This window comes from Ambystoma mexicanum, chromosome 5q (assembly GCF_040938575.1).
Source record: "Ambystoma mexicanum isolate Mex_15411 chromosome 5q, UKY_AmexF1_1, whole genome shotgun sequence".
NCBI lineage: Eukaryota > Metazoa > Chordata > Amphibia > Caudata > Ambystomatidae > Ambystoma > Ambystoma mexicanum.
In genome coordinates this window covers 1295028987-1295048907 of record NC_090933.1, presented here as the reverse complement: position 1 = coordinate 1295048907, position 19921 = coordinate 1295028987, and the positions used below count along the sequence as shown (strand labels likewise).

The following is a 19921-nucleotide window of genomic DNA, read 5'->3' as shown; positions in this document are numbered from 1 at the left end:
GCTGGAACATTGAATACCCTGAGTGACAACGGTTGACTTTGTATGGAAGGGATGCAGTGAGACAAATCATAAGGGAACCTACTAACCAAGTTATCCTGGGTCAAGCTGATACTTGTAGGTGACTGGGGCTACGCTGGACACGGCACACAGTTGAGAATACGGGATCAGGACAGGAGAGACAACACCGCCAGGAGACATGACAAAAGGTGCGGGGAAGAAGCGGGTCCGATGGATTCCTTTACCAACACCCCGGCGAGGTCCCTAAGGGCTGAAGATACAGGAGTGCCAACCGAGAATATCAGCTAATGACTGCTATGCAGACTGGCTTTATGTCAGTCAATGTCAAACTGGATGAAATAGTGGCAAACATGGGCTCACTGAAATTCAAGCTTGGCAGAATCCAGGACCGGTGCAGTCGAAGACAGGGTGGTCCAACATGAGCAAGCTACATCGACGCTGCAGTCAGAACTGGCAAAGATCCAGGGTAAGCGCAACGATCTTGAGTCGCGCTCACGCCGCAATAACGTGCGCATAGGAGTGCTGGAGGCCACAAGCAAGGAGCCGATGGAGCCATTTGTGGAAAACCTGTTGCGGGCCCAGTTTGGAGTGGTGGATTTCTCCCCACATTTTCTGGTGGAACGAATGCATCGCACCCTCGTCCCGATCCCTTAGCCAGGGGCCACCCCTCGCATCTATAATTGCAAGAATTCTAAACTAAAGGGATAGAGACCTTGTCCTGAGGAGGTCCAGAGAGGGGCACGTTCTGATAAGAGGGCAGCAACGTGCACAGTTACCCTGACTTCGCAGCCAGGGTTCAGATACAACGTAGATCATATGACCCAGTGAAAAGACTGCAGCCCCAGCCTGAGAGGGAGAGGCAAGCCAGATGATCCAGGGGAATGAGCTGGAAACTTGTAAAGTGAACACTTCATTAGTGGTGATAACAGATGGTACACAGAACTAATGTTTGGAACATGCCGGGTTGGCTGTCATAGGCATATTTTTGCTGTTCGCAGCGCACCCCGGGGGATTTTCACTGGTGTTATGGGGTTACATCATCAGGTTGGGGTTTATGGTGAGGGAGGGGAGGGTGGGAGTTTTCAGGGTGGGGGGTGGTGTGGAGAGAGGCAAGGCCCTGAACGGAGAGGTCGTGTTTAGGTTTGAGGAAGGGAGTTCAAGGGTGTTACGAAGGGTTGTGGGGGGTTATGTTAAAGGAAAAGGTTGGCGGATGCGTTGCTGGTGGAGCGGTAAAGGAGGGAACCGCAGGTAATGATGGGCTGGCAGGTGTGCATTGCAAGATCCATTGGAGAATACAGGTGATCTAAAATGTATGACCTGGAATGTCCGGGATCTTAATAATCCCATCAAAGTGTTAGGGAGAATTCTCTTCTAAGGCTTTCCCTTACCTATAGAGTCCCCCAGCAGCTTTGCTGGATTTGAAGGGTTTATTTTGTTCTCCTGCTAAGAGCGAGACCCTTTTTTCCCACTCTTAGACAGATTGCTAGAGTATGTTTTAGGCTATCTTGTGTGCTTATGGTCTGTGGGGTTTTTCTCACCCTCATAGGAATCATCTTTTTAACGTGTGTCACACAGCACCCTCAGTGCAGTGACACAGGGGTGTCGTAGCGACCCCCAAACATAGACTCCATACCCTGGGACTGACTGTCTCCCAGGGCATGTAAAGTTACCATAGACTTTACTAGTCAATAGTTATGAACAGAACCAGTACAACCCATCTTACTATGGAAGTAATGGGATGGGTTAATAGTTTTTCCCTGGTGCTCACTTTCGAGGGGGTACCGTACAGTCCCTCTCTCCAAAGTTTCTGGCTGGTGGCAGTGGTTACTACTGTAAATATTCGACCGTGAATATTTTCCTATGGGATTTTCCCATTGTTCGAGGCTACCACTTTTACTGACAGCTTCTAACATACCGCCGGTTTATTTTATTATTAACTTTACTCCGGTAGGTTTTTATTGCCAGAACTTTAATAATATTTCTTTCTCGTGTCTTTCTCTGAAATCCTAACCCAGGTCGGGGATCCTTTGTTCGTCCTTTTGGCGGGCTTCTGCACAGAAGCCCTCCTTTCGGCGCCACAGAGTCTTGGGTAGACAGGATGTGTGGGAGGGGGAATAGGCACCCTGGACAGGGTTCTAGCAAAAAGGATGGGTATCCCCTACACCTTGGATCAGGGGAACTATGTGATTAACAAAAGAAAGGGGTTGGAGATCACACGGATAATACAATAGATCAAATAATTAAATGACTCAAGTGGGTAATTGGGCGATAAGAGACATGGAAAGGGCAAAAATCAAATTCACATATTTTATTCAATTTGTACAAAAGTCACAATAAAAACCATTTTATTAGTCCACACAATAACATTTTCTAAAATGCATATAAATACATAATCAAAAAAGTTGTAGAAAAAAGTTAAGACTATCTAATACAAGCACTACTATATATAATACATATAGCCACTGTATGTCTAAACCAATTGGACAAAAAAGAGTCAGTGCAAAGAGGTTGTCAAAAAGTGCTAAGTGCCTACTACGAGTATCTCATTTATAAGATATCATCCTCAACGTAGTTTTGACGGTCAGAAAACCTATCTAATCAAACACCAAACAAAAGAAAAGGATTAGAAAAAAGTAGAAAAAACTGATCGCCGTCTTCATCAGGGCACACGAGTAGCATAACATTACATTTTAGAACAGCCCACAATGTTTATGAAAAACAATAGTACACCAGATGGTCACATAACAGTTGGTACATTATTTTCCAATTTTGATTGAAGATCTGTGCCTCTGGTGAAAAAACTGTTACAGAAAAGAAGAAAGACAAAATATAAACAAACTTAATTTTAAAACCAAATCATAGAATTTGATAGAGCCTGACCATGACTGAAACACTCATCACCCATTAGAATTCACTTTGTAGGACTAACAGCAACAAGTTAACCAAATTCAGCTTGATGGGTGCATGGGGGGCGCGGAAAGTAGTTAATTCAATCGCGCTGCTGAAAAATGTACTGATGATCACTCGTAATTAATCTATAGAGACATAAAAACACCAGGGAAGGAAAAGGCTTGAAAACATAATCAATGGGCAGGGTTACCTAGGCAACCCAAGTCGCACTCTGCCCTGATAGGCTGGGGGGTTATCCCGCCAAAATAGCCATCCCACTGTGTGAGTGACAGCTAGGCTGTATGAATGGGGGTCTTGCTGCATAAAAGCAGGGTCCTGAGGACTGGAGGACAAGACGTCGCCACTGTAACTAAGAAGCCGAAGAGGAAAGAAGCCAAAGACATCTGCAACGACTGAACCACCGTTGAAGCCCTGCTGCAGATCCTCACCACTTTTCTCCAACGATTCGAGAAGATCTTCACCTGCAAGAGTCTTCTTCCCTTGAGCTGGTGGGGTCATCCAGTTCGCCAATCGCCTTTCAGGACCTGCCTTGGTCGAATCGCCAGTGCCAAGCAAGCGGAGACCGGATAGCCAGGCACCCGTCCACCACGACCGCGATTTAAAGGAGCATACCTTTTATTCCGTTTTGGCAGCACCGCGGCTGGTTTCATCCCAGGGCAGCGTAGTAACTCGAACCTTCCTCCATGACGATAGCCTCTCTTCCTCTGCTGGATCTCCCGAACTGCAGGAACTGCCAGGAACTATCGCCACCGCAGGAGCCTCTTCCACTTTCAAGGTAGATTGTTCCGCCAGGCCTCCCGTTTCGTTGGGTATTGCTAAAGGTGTTTTAAATCCTTTACTTACCTTCTGGGCTGGCCGCCTTTTCATCTAACATTATCTTTCTATGTCCTGCAACCGCCCTTTCATTCGTTAAACAAAGACTTGACTGCAGCTACTAAAACATTTTAAACCTAGGCAGTTTGCCTTGTACCACTGACACTGGCACAAGCCTCTTGACTCTGGCTAGATTTGTTAAACTGCCTTCTCTAGCTTGTTTCTCCTCAAAAATTGTGTTGGTGCACCTAAAACTCTTATAACCACCTTTCCTTCCCCTTTATATATTACTGAAGTGCCATTTTGCTCGGTTTTCACCAAAGTACTGTCAATGCTAAAGTTCTGCCTTGCTTAACTTGTTCACAGTCCAATTGGGAAGTGTTGCTGTTGTGTTTATGAGGTTAAACCTGTATAACTTGTTCTTTCCCTCCTGCTGAAGAAATTTTTAGAGTGCCATTTCTGCTTAGTTTAACACTGTGCCGTTTTGCGTTGTGTATACTTTTCCTGACTGTTTTAACTTACTTTAAGAATAGTGATTTCTGTGTGAACATGAGTGTGTAAAATAAACATATATATATATATATATATATATATATATTTCTGAGGCTTGTGGAATCTGCTTAGATCACATGCTGTGCATAGGCCGACATCTAGTGGAAGCTGCGGAGTATTACAGTTTGTTTTTCGAAAGTCGAAAATGGGCGTCGACACAGGCGTGCCAGTAATACTATCCCTAGTGTGACGTCCACTGTACCCAAGATCCCTCACGCGTGTAGGATCCTCAGATTGTTTTTTTCCGCCATACTGGTCGGAAGCATCTTGCGGAGTTCCCTGGCCTTAGCCATACTTTTGCTGTTATTATAATTTTAATTCTTATTCATTCCCTTCCCCACCCCAACGTCGACCCTCAACCTCGACGACGGCTGGAGAAGTCATCGACCGTCGACTGCTGCACGACGGATCTGGGCCTCGGTAGGCCGCTGGCCTCGGCCCGGGCCTAGTAGGCCGCTGGCCTCGGCCCTTACAAGTAGGGAGAGTGGGGGGTGGTACATACTCTTCACTCTTGATATATAGTTACATTTATATATATTCCTACACTTAGCAGCCCGCTGCCTTAAGGTGCGTATGGAGGGTACCCCTTTTCAATTCTGCCCCAAGTGCAATCGCAAATACCCTTGGGTCGACAGGCACGCCACGTGCAATCTCTGCTTGCCGAGGGATCACCCCGAAGCGAACTGCAGAGCGTGTAGTAGGTTTAAACCTAAGACACTTAAGGACCGTTCGACAAAGCGTTGGGCCCACCACGCCAGGCAGGAGGCCATGGCAGCGGAGGGCGCCTTCAGCGATGGCAGCGACGCCGTACTTTCGGACGGCGAGGGCATTACGGCGTCGAAAGACAGCCGACGAGCGCAGGTCCCCGACCTCGGAAGGTCGTCCGGCAAGGCGGCTATGGGGAAGACCCCCGGCGACGCAAGCGCTACACACCTAACACACACTAAACACACTAAGACCAACCGGACCTCGACGACGTCGACTTCCCGGAAAGAGGCACAAAAAGAACGGTCCGACTCGGTGTCCTCTGGGCGCTCTCGATCGAGATCGCCTCACGACGCAAGGCAATCATCCACTCTTGCCAAGAGTGCCTCGCTACACACACTAACGGAAGTTCGATCGTCGGGAGACGAAGACGACTTCCACCCCCAGGCCGCGCTCCAAGATACCGAGACCGCGGTTAACATCAGTGAGGCCCCACGCCCGAAGCACACAGATACCTCTCCAGACCCTCGACGCCAGGCGTCGAAAGTCTCTGGGGCCCCCAAGGGACAGGGAAAACATTTTTCCACGCACGGAGAAGGGGGGAAACAGCGGAAAGCACAGCCTTCCACCCCTGTAAAGCCTAAGCAGACAAGCAAACACAAGTCTACCCTTGAAAATAAATCACCTGCTAAAGTAATACCCTGTTCCAGGGAATGGTCCAGTGAAGACATAGACAGGGTTATGTCTAGGATGTCTTCCTTGGCTGATTTTTATGATAAGAACCCAGAACACTTTCTTTCATATAACCCTCAAGGGGCCACACCCTCAGGCTCCTCCGATCCTATCCCGCTAAGTAAAGAGCCCCGGGTCGAAAGACCTGAACCCTTCAAGGTTCAGCCTTACTCCACTCCATATTCTACTCCACTCCCCAGTTATCAGGGACAAGTTTTCCCTGAAGAGGACCAGGAGTTTGCATTTATGGAAGAACAAACCGGGACAGATTACTATGCAGAGGATGAGGACCTGGAGGAGGGAGAAGATGAGCAGGAAATTTACAGAGTAGATTCCCCAGTACAAAGCGAAGCCCCAGTTACTGACTCTCCAGTTGATAACCAGCCCCTCCTTAACGAGGTTCTCGCTCGAGCAGCGGAACACTTCCACATCGACACCCACGGTGTACAGGAGGAAAGGGACTTCGCGGAGGAGTTTGTAGGAGAGAGAAGACCGGTCGCTCAGACCATCCCTATCCTCAAATCCATCCAACGAAGAATAGATCCTTCCCTGGTGAATCCTAACCTCACCAGAGCTGTCAACCCCAGAATTGAAAAGATTTTCCGGGCAGCCCAGTCTGACCCTCTGTATATAAAGGGACATCTTAAACCAGATTCCCTAGTGGTGACCAACACTAGAAAGAGGGCTGGCACGCCCTTATCTTCATCAGAAGCTCCTCCCGACAAGGAGAGCAAAAAACTTTACGGGTTTGGCAGAAAGGTAGCCTCAACGTCCGCCTACCAAGCAAGGATTGCGAATTCCACCACCCTGTTGGCTAGTTACAATTGCCATCAATGGGAAGAAGTCGCGGCGCTCATTGCCTCTGCTCCAGAACCGTTAAAGGGCCAGCTGGCTCGGATCTCGGCAGAGGGGAGAGCCGTGTCTGGTTGCATTTTAAAAGCAACTTTCGACGCCGCTGACAACGCAGGGAGATTGATAGCAGAAGGTACTGTTATCAAGAGACATGCGTGGTTACGGCAGTCGGGATTCAAGACAGAAACCCAGGCTTCTTTAATAGACAAGCCAGTGGAACCCGACCTATTGTTTGGGAAAGCGGTCGAAGACGCACTTAAAAATGCCAAAGATGAATATGAGACTCTCAAATCCCTTGGCCAGCTTACCAACAAACCCCCTAACCAGAGGGGGAACAATAATTTTCGTCGCCCACGCGGCCAAAATTCACAAAGAGGCAACTATGCCCAGGGACAAGGTACACAATGGAATAACAACCAGCAGTCTACCCAGAGTTACGGCAGGGGTAACAAGAGAGGTCGTGGAAGAGGCAGAGGCAGCCCCAACAAGGGCGGGGGCACGCCTCCACCAAAACAGTGACGCTCAGTTCAGGGTCCCTTGCCACGCAACCCCAGTAGGGGGACGCATTTCCACCTTCACACAGGCTTGGGAAGGGATCACCTCAGACAGATGGGTGCTGTCAACAGTATCCGCAGGATATTGTATAGAACTACTGCAGCGTCCCCGGAATCATCCTCCACGACAAAGAGTGCACTCCCTAGAGCATCAAAGGATCCTTCTCGAGGAGATCGCCATTCTGCTAGAAAAGGACGCGATAGAACTCGTCCCAGGACACCAGGTAAACAAGGGTATCTATTCAACTTACTTCCTTGTGCCAAAGAAAGATTTGACAATGCGCCCAGTATTGGACTTACGGCCTGCCAACAAATATGTCAAGCCCCAAAAATTCCGTATGACCACGCTACAAGAGGTAATCCCCCTCCTAAAAAAGGGGGATTACATGGCAACCTTGGATATGAAAGATGCTTATTTTCATATTTCCATGCTCCCAGCGCACAAGAAGTACTTGCGCTTCAAGGTGGACAGTCGCCACTACCAATTCAAGGTACTGCCCTTCGGGATAGCTTCAGCACCAAGGGTATTCACCAAGGTACTGGCGGTGGCGGCTGCACACCTACGCAGGGAAGCAATCCCGGTGTACCCTTATCTGGACGACTGGCTCATAACGGGGGAAACCCCAGGAATTTGCAGGTCAAACATTCAGAGGACTATCGACCTCCTCCACGAATTAGGCTTCTCCATCAACGAGAAAAAGTCAAGTCTGGTGCCAAGCACCTCAAAACAGTTTCTAGGAGCTATCCTAGATACTCAGAAAGGATTGACCTTCCCTTCGGAAGAGAGAATTCGGAATATACTTCTGCAAATTCCGCATTATCAGTCAGGTCAACAGATAACAGTACGCAAAGCTATGCGGTTACTGGGCATGATGGCGTCATGCATTTACCTGGTCCCCCACGCGCGTCTGCGCATGCGTCCCATGCAGGAATGGTTGGCGAAACAGTGGTCTCAGGCAAGTGGTCATTGGGACGATCTAGTGGTCGTTTCGCCAACACTCGTACAGAGCCTACACTGGTGGACAAGAGAGAATCTCGCAAAGGGGAAACCCTTTTACGATCCCGAAGTACAAGCCGTGGTGACTACAGATGCATGCCTGACTGGGTGGGGAGCTCACCATCTCCACCACACAGCTCAGGGTCTCTGGTCTCACTCAGTAGCCAAGAACCACATCAATCTGCTAGAGCTTCTGGCAGTATTCCGAGCGCTAAGGGCGTTCGAGCCCCATCTACTGAACTTGTCGGTGCAGATCAGGACGGACAGCACGACAGCCATGTTCTATCTGAACAAGCAAGGGGGGACTCGTTCGCCAAATCTGTCCAAGCTTGCCCAGAAAATATGGATATGGGCACTCAGACGGAACATCTTCCTGTCATCGCAACATGTTCCAGGGGAGCTCAATTCCCTAGCGGATGCTCTAAGCAGAAACTCCCTCCCGGAAGAACACGAATGGGTCCTTCACAGAGACGTAGTAGAAGATCTCTTCTCTCAGTGGGGTTTCCCCACTATAGACCTATTCGCCACAAGCGAAAACAAACAATGCCCAGGATTTGCATCCAGGTTCCCCCAGCCGGACTCCCAAGGGAATGCCCTGTGGATGAACTGGTCAGGGATGTTTGCGTACGCTTTTCCACCAACTCCTCTCATCAGGAAGGTGGTGTACAAGATGAACAAGGAATCTATGACGCTCATCCTAGTTGCTCCCATGTGGGCGAGACAACCATGGTTTCCACACCTACGCAGGATGGCGGTGTGCGAACCCATCAGACTCCCAGCCTGGTACAACCTACTGTCCCAGCAACAGGGTCAAACAGTGCATCAGGAACCCAACTCTATGAACCTAGCAGCATGGCTCCTGAAGTCATAGAGTTTGGACATCTCAAATTACCACAGAGGTGTATGGACATTCTAAAGGAGTCCAGGAAACCAAATACAAGGCACTGTTACTTTGATAAGTGGAAAAGATTCGTTATCTGGTGCCAGAATAAACAAATCAACCCGGTTGATTGCACTCCTTCCAACGTTGTGACATACATGCTCCACCTGCTGGATGCAGGGTTGGTTTTTAACTCGCTGAAAGTACACCTGGCAGCCCTCTCGGCTTACACCACATCCCATAACAAGGTCTCGTGGTGGAAAGTACCAGTGGTTAAAGCCTTCATGGAAGGAGTAAAGAGACTTCACCCTCCTATTTCGAACCCACCGCCAGGATGGGACCTCAACGTGGTGCTAGCTAAGCTCATGGGACCCCCATTCGAACCCATGCATAAAAGTAGTCTCAAACACCTGACTTATAAAACGGCCTTCTTAGTAGCCATTACCTCCATAAGAAGGGTCAGTGAAATTCAGGCTCTGTCAGTGCAGGATCCTTTCTTTACTATCCACAAGGACAAACTGGTTTTACGCACACACCCTAGGTTCTCACCTAAATTCATATCCAAGTTCCATGTAAACCAGTCCATCGAGCTTCCGGCTTTCTTCCAGAACCCGCAAAGCTCGGCTGAGGTGAAACTACACACCCTAGATGTGCGTAGGGCGGTCCTATACTATGTAAATAAAACCAGACCGCTAAGGAAAACAGATCAACTGTTTGTCTCCGTAGCTACAGGCAGAGAGGGGGATCGCGTCTCTAAGGGCGCTATCTCGAAGTGGATTATCAACTGTATACAGCTGTGTTACTCTCTTTCTGACAAGACTCTGCCTTTTACGCCAAGGGCCCACTCTACTAGAGGCATTGGTGCCACTCTGGCTTTCATTGCAAATGTTCCCCTCGACACCATTTGCAAAGCGGCTACTTGGAGCTCTATTCACACTTTTACTCAGCATTACTGCATTGACACTCATTCCAAGACAGATACACAAGTGGGACAAGCGGTTCTAAGACACCTGTTTGCTCATGACCCTTCTCACATCCCACCTCCTTCTTCTGGTACTGCTCGCTAATCTATGCACAGCATGTGATCTAAGCAGATTCCACAAGCCTCAGAAGGGATACATTACTCACCGTAATCGTATTTCTGATGCTTGTATCTGCTTAGATTCACATGCGACCCACCCTTCCTCCCCTCCGAGAGAAGGCGCATGATTGCTTGTAGTCTTACCTTTTCTGTCTATCTGCTTGGATTATCTGTACTCACGCTACTCCTCATGCTTCCTCATGTCAGAAAAAATACAATCTGAGGATCCTACACGCGTGAGGGATCTTGGGTACAGTGGACGTCACACTAGGGATAGTATTACTGGCACGCCTGTGTCGACGCCCATTTTCGACTTTCGAAAAACAAACTGTAATACTCCGCAGCTTCCACTAGATGTCGGCCTATGCACAGCATGTGATCTAAGCAGATACAAGCATCAGAAATACGATTACGGTGAGTAATGTATCCCATATACTCTTTTTGATAAAAAAGCTTTGGTCGGTGTTTCCTTGTTCCATAGTATTGTAGTCCTATTGTGTAAACACTGAATACTGCTCATCTCCCTCTTGAGATAAGTCTGACTGCTTAGCCACAGCTACCAACTAAATCTTTGTGGTACAGACTGATACCAAAGGGGATTTATTGCATATACCTGTAGTCTTAATCTTCTGTAGTGCTCCCTAAGGGAACTGCACAGGATTCTGCCTAACACAAAGCAAGGAAGATTCTTGCATATCTGGACCGTCATTAGCCCAGGGTGATAATGCTCCAGGAGACACACATTCAAGTATCACTAAACAAAGAATTTGCACCCAGATGGGGGAAGTCCACGATACTACACAGAGTACTCGACACAGGCCAGGGGGGATGCTCACTTTGATACATTGAGCACTCTGCTTTCAGAAGGAAAAGAGGAGCATAGATCGGCAGGGTTGCTATGTGGTCTTATGGGGGACTCTTTCTGGTACAGGGGTGGTATTGGTGAACACCTACGGTCCCAAAATAGATGACCCCGGTTTTATGGGGAACTAGCCGAGATAGTTATGAAAGGGGCCGATACCCTGATAATATGGGAAGGAGACTTCAACCTAGTGCTGGATAGTTTGTGGGACCGGTCTAGAACCACTCAGCAAGGACTGACCAAGGCGGCGCGCATGGTCACCCAGTTTATGACTTAAATTGAATTAGTGGATGTGTGGAGAACCCTCAACCCAGGGGTGGCAGAATATACTTATTACTCGTCGGTCTATGATGCACAGTCCAGATTTGTTAAAATAGCAGTTTCTAGAGGTGAAGGGTACTTCCCTCCTTGCAACCCTCTCCGGTCTCGCAGCCTTGCACGGCGTGTTAAATCGTCTCTGCTGCTTCCTCTGTTGTTTTTCCTCGATCAGAGTGTGCTTTCGTGCTCCGCCTTTTATCCGTGTGGGGAAGTGTGATGGGAGTCGGGTGTGTATAATAGGTAATTGCCTGACCAGAGTGTTGGGACATGTCAGGTATACAGCTCTGGTGTTAGTCCCTTGTCGCTCACGATGAACTGTCCACGAGAAAGTGTTTGTGTTGGGAAAATGGGGTGGAGGGTTGAGCTTCCAGGTATCTCACCTGGTAGGATGAGGAAAAGGTGTTGCATGAAAGGGGATACCGTGTCTCACCCTTCCATGTCCCTCGGCCACTCCCCAAAGAGCCCCCACCCTGGTGATCCTCCCCCACTGGTCCACCCCCAGGAACTGGATCCAATAGCGATGGCTGGGTCCTGGCTACCTGGATGACAGATGCCCCGAGACTAGCAGGTGAGACACCTTCAGGTTTCTCACAGCTGTCTCCACCAAAATACCTCTTTTGAGATATTGGGAAGGTACCAGTGCTGAAACGTAGATTTTTCAATCTGAGTTGTGTAATTGCCAAAAAATTTATTTTGAAATATTGGAAATCTAAGTCTGCCCCAACTGGGACAGAATAGTTAAAAACATTAACGTTTGTCAATGACACGGAGGAGGGATATATTGCAACAGTGGTATTGAGATGCAGGCCTAAAGGCATCTGGGGAACCTTCCGGGACTATTTTGCATATATAAACAATGGGGCGGGGAATGACGAAGAAGAGGGACACTAATGCACTATGATGTTTAAGTGAATTAGTTATCCAGAACAGAACTGTTAGATTAAACAAAGATAACCATGCCAAGCTCTTATGTGTTATATCAAGATTGTGGTGGGTCGAACTGCTGTGGTCTGTAGCGTGTCTGCCAACTGTTAATAAAGTTATTAAAAAAAGATAAAAGGCCACCATCAGGCGTGCCTAAAAGTCCCTGAACGCGTGTTTCACAGATGCTGAAACGCATGTAAAAAAAAACTAATTCTAGCAAAGATAAACACCATAAACACCCATCGACACATTTCTCACACACATGCTGTCCCAGAGGAAGTGCCACAATATTCAACGGCTAACTCCCCTTTATCTCAGTCTCTTCAGAAAAAGAGGCCTAGAGAAGACTTTGAGGGTGTTGTGTACCCTCTACCCGAAACATCCAAAACAGGAACATGGTCGAAAGGAAGTTTCAGAAGAAACGATGGGCAAGGTTTTCTCTTTGGTAAACTTCCTGGAGAAATGACCATTTAGGAAAAAGAAGTTTGATTTAGAAATGGGGCAACCCTTGGAAAGTGGTCAACCCTTAGCAAAACGTCACCCACATATATTGTCCTAGACCTTTTCAGTGCACAACTCAAACCCCTATTGCTCTAAGTTCCTATGGCATAAACATGGTATGGAACCACAAGCTACACCTTCCATTTGTTGCACTCTTTCTTTCTTGCATCTGAAAGGAGGCGATTTATGACTGTCTTTTTCCATTCACCACCTACTCAATCTGGCCTGCTCTATCTCTGCTATGGAAATAGCTCCATTACGTAACATGGCGAATATGCCATTGCCTTCCCAGTACCAAGAAGCAGTGTAATTTGCAGTGCATGGTTTAACCAAAAAAACATTTGGAGCGGTCAGTTAATACAAGTTTGCTTTCTATGGGGAACATCCATCTTTATAGGTTTCCTTGTCTAAGCCAAGGTTTGTCAATTCTGGGTAACATGACAAGTATGTAACTTGCTTTTCTTTTGTTTTACCTGTTTTTGGGCAGGATTTGCTTGTACATGACTAAGTTTAGAACATGTTCTAATTTGTAAGTATATTTTCTGCAGTGCTAATGAAGTATTATTGGACTATGCGGATAAGAGCAATAACGAACACTGAATTCCCATTTGCAGGTTTTGTGGCCTTACCTCCTGGAATTTGTCATCCCAGCCCAGTTTACCAACGCTTTGACCCCGGTGTGTAAGAGTTTGACACAGCTGGCAATGAAGAAGCAGGAGGCAGGAGTCGAAACACTTCTCATCAACTATGAAATGAATGGTTTGTTTTCTTCAATATTGTATTTTGCAGGATGATTCTACAAACCAGTGTCCTTTCAGTCTTAGAAATTTAAAATGTTACATCTATTTTTACGTTTATTTTGGTAAACTGCCCAGTGCCCATTTGCACTACTGAACAGAAAAACTGTGTTTCAGTTTGAATGGGCCAGAATAACAAATCCTATGTGGCAGGAGTGCAATTGTGCGTGTGGAAAGGGAACAAGCCAGTAAACAAAGATAGACTCATCAGAACACGGACTTGCAGATGCAGGTCAGGAGTCCAGATGGAAGATAAACATACAAAGTGCAAGGTAATGGGTGTTTGTTCCACTGTGATTTCTGCATCATGGATCAATCTTCTGTAGCCAAGAGGTGTGAACTGAGGTACAGCACATGTACAGATGGAGATGTTGTAGGGTCTATGGACTTGTCCCTGTGCGACTTTGAGTGGAAAGTTTACATTGTGCAGGTAAGACTGCATTCAGGGTGAGATCCTGTTATCCTTTATTGCCTTGCATTTCAAAGAAAGAAGCCAGTAGTCCTGTTTGCTGTTTAGGTTGAGTTGCAGTATGTGGGTTCAGCCAGTTCTTGTTGCATATGTCAACCAAACTGAGGTATGCTGCAAGTTCTTCATTATCAAGTTGGATAGAGTTTTGCAATTGCTAAGAGTTTAAATGTTTAATAAGCAGCTGTTCTGCAGTAAATATACTGAATTTTAATCTGTGTTAAGCCAAAGGAAATTACTTATAGCAGTATTCACCATCTTTCATGGATTCATATACTCGTGAATATTCCCTGGCATCAGTCTGGGAATCCTCAGTAATGTAAAGCAGTTTAGGTTTAAAGCTTAAAACTGCTTGTCAAAGGGGGGCGTGGCCAAGTGGCAGACCGACCGGTCTAAAATCTCCATATACATGTAATAACTTTTGCCCAAACTCGGCTCAGACCCCTGTGAAGGTCCACTCCATCCACCTACAGCATTATAGGTAAATCCTCCTCCGATTTTGAGACTACGAGGTGCTCTGAAATGACAGCCCCGACCCGAGCCAAGATTGCGCTGCCATCCGACTGCAGAGGCTGCATCCTATGGCATTGCGGACCCCCTGACACTGATGTTGAGCCCCCTGGGATTTGGATGCGCCGGGGGAGCCATCACCGCACCACAGTGGGATTATGCTACGCAGTGAGCCTGCTCGCCCTACTGCAACGCGGTGAAGCAACCGTGAAGCTCTGCCTGCTGGCGGATGCCCATCTCTCTCAATGAACTTCACATGTTCCCTGCGCGACATGGGATCCTCGCTTGATCTGACGCTGCGCGCAGTGGTTTGCTTCCACAGCCTGGGACTCCGCCAGGAAAATACGGGGCTTGCCTGGGACTGGCCTGTAACGACCATCCGGACAGAGATAGGGCGCCTCTGCTGCCCCCTCTGCTCTCTCCCCTCGCTTCTTGGCACAGCTCAGCAAGACTTTCCTAGGTAGCGGCTGCTGAGGTGGGGCGGTGGGGCTGGGAGTCCTGAATTACAAAACTGGTCAATGGAGTGAAGTGAATGTGGAGCAGTGATCTGGAGCTCCTACAGTTTTACATCCACGCCTACACCATCGGAAAGCACACGGCTTGCGGAAAGATTTGGATCACTGGCACTAAATACATCAACCTTAGAGCCTCTGCTGGCGCAGGGGGGTGGACTGCCTTTTGCGAGAGAGTAACCAGACACTAGGGCCTTAATTACATGGACTCGTGCTACTGCCTGTGCTCACAGGACCCCATGCTATAGCTTAAAGCTCCTTGCTGAATCTAGTCTGATTGAGTGGCCATTCCCCCACCTGCGTTATCATGGCTAAGATTCTCGCCAAAGTGAAAGAAGGGGACATAAAAGCTATGTTGGCCCCCAAGACACCAAGGAGAAACACAAATTTGCCACTTCTGCTCAAGTACATGCTACGCAAATGGTTGAAGACCGCAAAGGGGCATGGGCCACCAAGTCGGATCTAAATTTCCTTCTGTCTGAACTTCAAAGAGATATTAAACAAGAAATACAGGCATCCAACGATACTGTCAAGATGGGTATCTGAACTAGACGAGCATGTCCGATCTGCGGAGAGGAGATTGGATAACTTAGCAACTTCTCATTGCAAGCAGGCTCAAGAACAGATGGAACTCCAGCATAGAATGTTTATGATGGAAGAACAGGTGGAGCAAATCTGGATCAGGCGAGAGGATCGTGAAAACCGTTTGCGGCGGAACAACATCCGTCTGAGTGGAATTCCTCGTCATGTTAAAGTCCAGGATTTGGAGGAATAAGTGATGGCACTCTTCCAGGTCTTGCTTGGTGAAGAGGGAAACCGAGAGATGGTGCTGGACAGGACACATAGTGTTCTCCTCTTCTCAGATGGGAAGGAATCTCCTCCCAGATGTGCTGACGAGCGTACATTACTTCGGCAGGAGTGCATACTGATGGCGGCCAGAGCCAATGGGCCTATAACATTTCGAGAAGTGGACCTCCAGCTGTTCCAGGCCATCGTGTCAGCAACACTGGTCAGAAGGAGGAAGCTGAGCTCAATAACGGCCTGGCTGCAGGAACATGATCTTCGTTACAAATTGGGGTTTCGTTTCAAACGAATCTTCGAGCTTCACACCCAGCGGTATGTAATCTCATTGGACAGCCAAGCAGAGTTGTTCATGGACAAGGCAGCGGGCAAGAAAGATGCAAACCCATGACATGCTTTTCAAAGGGACACTGGCAACTCAGAGGAAGGGGACCGTCCCCCATAACCCTTGGAAAGCCCCATGAGGCCCTTGAGGTAACCCAAGGAAGGAGGACTCGCGCCCGAGAGACGACGCTGTATAGCACAAGATGAACAGCTGTATACAATGATTCCTCGTCTTCCTCTGGGTTGGGAGTAATCTGCACTGTTGGGTAACTTTAGGTTTTGAGTTTGGTGGGGGAATGGGGGACAAGTTATGGTTAAATGGTTATAAGTTTGGTCATAAGAGCATTCTGGATGAACTAACTAAACACCTTAGACTGTCATTCTGGGCACCACCTCAATCTGTTAGGGCCTACGTGTATCCCACCCCGGTATTACGCTCAATGCGATTTTAAAGTTAGTAGGTTTGGGATGGTTTGGATCCAAAAGGTTTATTTTGGTTCTATTCTAATCTTGAATTTGGGCGTGTTGGGAATTGTATTGCAAGATACCTGGCCGCCCATCACAGGACAGATCCTGATCTATTCTCACAATTTGTCCATTGACCATGTACACTACCCATCTAATGCTCATCTGCAAGACTCTGGTCATGGTGTGGTGATCCCCGAGATAACATGTTTGACCCTGAATGTGCCGGGGCATAACTCCCCAATTAAGCGAAAAGCTGTTCTCCAGATGCTCAATGTGCTTTCCCCGACTCTAGTATTCCTTCAGGAGACCCACTTATTGCCCCAAGAAGAATCACGCATGGTTTGTAAGGCGTGTCCTAGGGCATGCTTTGCTTTCTGCAGCACAAAAACTGAGGGGGTGGCCATCCTAATCCGTAAAGGAGTACTATTGAGAATGACTAATGTTGCGCGTGATACTGATGGTAGATTTTTAGCACTAAACACTAGGCTGCGCAATTATAAACTCACCTTAACCTCCCTTTATGCCACCAACATTGGACCCAAGTCATTCCTTAATACGCTGACCCAATCGATGCTGGGCTTCTTTGATGTTTCACTAATAATTGTAGGAGACTTTAGCTGCGTGGTAGACCCTCTCAAAGATAAAATGCTTCCCTTCCACCAATGCGGACAAGTGTAACTTCCTGGCCATAACGAAGTTCCCGAGGGATCTATCGTGATTCAGGCTTGGAGATTTTTCCATACAGGTGAAAGGAATTGTACATTCTATTTTCCAGTCCACAAGGGATTCTCAAGATTAGATATGATACTAGTCTCCCGGGCTCTCATCCCCCAGTCACGAGGAGTGAAATTCTCTCAAAAGCATTGTCAAATACGTCCTTCCTCCCACCGAGAAGGAAACCGTGGCACCTTAATGACTTCCTGTTAAGGAATGTTGCTATGAGGTGCCACATAACAGACTAACTCTTTTGCTGAGAATGACATTGGCGACATCGATTCCCTACCTGCTATGGGATTTGTGGAAAGCAGTCCTTGGAGGAGCTATCAGTCAAACTATATCATATATAAGTGCCTGCAGAACCCGGGGGAAAGCTCTGGAAAATGAAGTTCGCTGCCTATAGAGCCTACTGTGATGAATCTGATGATATCACTCCTTTCCCAGAGGTAGCCTCTTTCCATGTGGCCAGGGGCCGGCAGCCGCTAACTGATCTTGACCCTGGTGGTGGCTATATGAGGGAGGACCACATGGGGGACGGGGTGGTGACCCTCGGGGGAGGGGGGCAGTGACCTGCTATAATCAGATGAAAACACATAGCCCCCTTTCCCTTTTAGGGACGCCCCCTCCATTTTCATGCTTTTATGGCATACTGTCACAGTCCCCTTCACCCACCCATGAAAACTACTGATGACATCTTTCAATATTCTGTGAATAGAATTCCAAGTACTGCCTGTCATTCCCATGCATAGAGAATCACTGGGACAAGGAGGCTGAATGGAGCAATGAGGATTGATGAGAACCAAGAAACCCTGAATGCGCTCTAGTGGTTGCAAGCGTATGATCGGTGCCGGGACATTTAAAAACCCTGACCAACATGGAGGAGGGAGACTTTGCCTGAAGAAGCTTCATCCTTTAGGTGCTGACCGAGGGACTGCTGAGCCGCAGAGAAGAGCATGGAGCCTGGAGGCGTGGGGAGACGGCGGAAGGACTGCTGGAGCGGGTTCGCCGGGCTGGGATCGTAGCAGGGAGAGCAGAGAAGTCTTCCTGGCAGCCACGGGAACCCAGAAGTAGTGCCAGTGCCGCCTGAACACGGAGTAGGGCTCAGCAGCAGAGCAGGCGCCGCGATGGACATGGAAGCGGCTAGGCAAAACCGGTGACCCTGTAAAGTGGAGACTGAACGCTGAAGTGCTGCTTCATGTTTTCCACGAGAGGACCGGAGAATGCCACAAAAAGCCAGTGAGTCCTGGGAAGGGAAGGTGGGGCACCGGGGCACTTCGGCAACACTACCAAGGACAGATAAGAGCTATTGAAGTGAATGAAAGGGATCTAAACCCTGATATGTCGAACAGGAAGAATAACAGAAGTCAGTTTGCAAGTTTATAAAGTGAACTGTATGAGAAAGTCCTGGCAGGAGAGTATACCAGGCAAAGACAAACTTGAGAGCCAAATTGCATTGAATGTGGAGAAGAACCTGGCAGGGAAGTATACCAGTTGTCCAGCAAGGCTGGGACCCACATCTAAGTTGTGTTGTTGAATAAAGAATCCCTTGGAAGACTGACCTTAGGATTTTTATTGTTTTGATAAATCTGGGCAAGGGAGACATTTCCCTAGGAGTGGAGTGCAGCAGCATCAGGAGGAGGGAGTTATCTTTGGCTATAACTAACTTAGATTGTCTTGTTGATCTGTTGTATTGCTGAAGAGAAAACCTAAGGTAGGGAGCCATTCCCTGGAACTGTGAACACTATCCATGGGTAACCTTTGAGTTGGAGTTACACCTTTCTTTTGAACTTGAACATCTGTGCACTTTTTCATTGTTCAATCCTTTTTTCATTTTAATAAAAGATTTTACTCCAAAACTTTGAGGACTCTATATCCCCTTCTCATTCCTGGCTCCTCACACTACATAAAACTGAAAGCTTGCGCAAATCCATGCGGGAATTGCGTGCAGCCCAGAAGGTACTAGAGACTCACTTGATAGACAATACAGCGCAGGCCGTGCTTAATACCAAACAATATTATGTTAAAGGTAATGAGACCAACAGGCTACAAGCAACTAAGCTACGCATACAAGCCAAGCGCAACCATGACCTAAGGCTGCGCTTCACAGAGTCAGCAAGACTCCTGAGCCTTTCAGTTGAAGATGGGGAGACTGGAGGCAGAAATTACTCAACTTAAATCGAGGTCCAGAGGGCCGTTCAGGGTCTCATCAGGAAAGGCACTTGGCCCAGACGATTTCGTAGACCAATTTAATAAGGTGTTTGTACAGCTGTTTTCTCCACACTTAACCAGGGTGTTTAATAGCTTTCTGCAAACAGGTTCGGTCTTGGACTCAATGTTGGAGTCTGCTGAAACCAGGCAAGGATGGAGGAGACTGTTCTGCATGTAGGCCGATTATACTCCTCAACATAGACGGCAACATTTATTGGAAGGTTATAGCCCATTGATTCTTAAATCTGTGTGGTCCTATCTCTAGACACCCTTAAGCTTTAGACGGCATGGATTTGGATGACTTGGAAGCAGTGCTGAAAAACTATATCTTTGGCCCGATCATACGAGAATTCATCATTGCCATGTATAAATTCCCAAAAACAAAGATTGTCAATAGTCTTAAGTGATCCAACTGGAAA

At 47.6% G+C, this 19921-nt stretch overlaps 1 protein-coding gene across 2 annotated transcripts in view; it reads left to right on the top strand.

The window, feature by feature from the left end:
- The window catches only part of MROH1 (maestro heat like repeat family member 1), a 2813132-nt gene that overhangs the window by 739046 nt on the left and 2054165 nt on the right, over window positions 1-19921 (top strand). For both annotated transcript variants that reach the window (XM_069621886.1, XM_069621885.1), the window contains exon 15: window positions 13314-13458. In XM_069621886.1, coding sequence (XP_069477987.1) covers window positions 13314-13458 — 145 coding nt within the window. The remainder of the gene's footprint in view (window positions 1-13313; window positions 13459-19921) is intronic.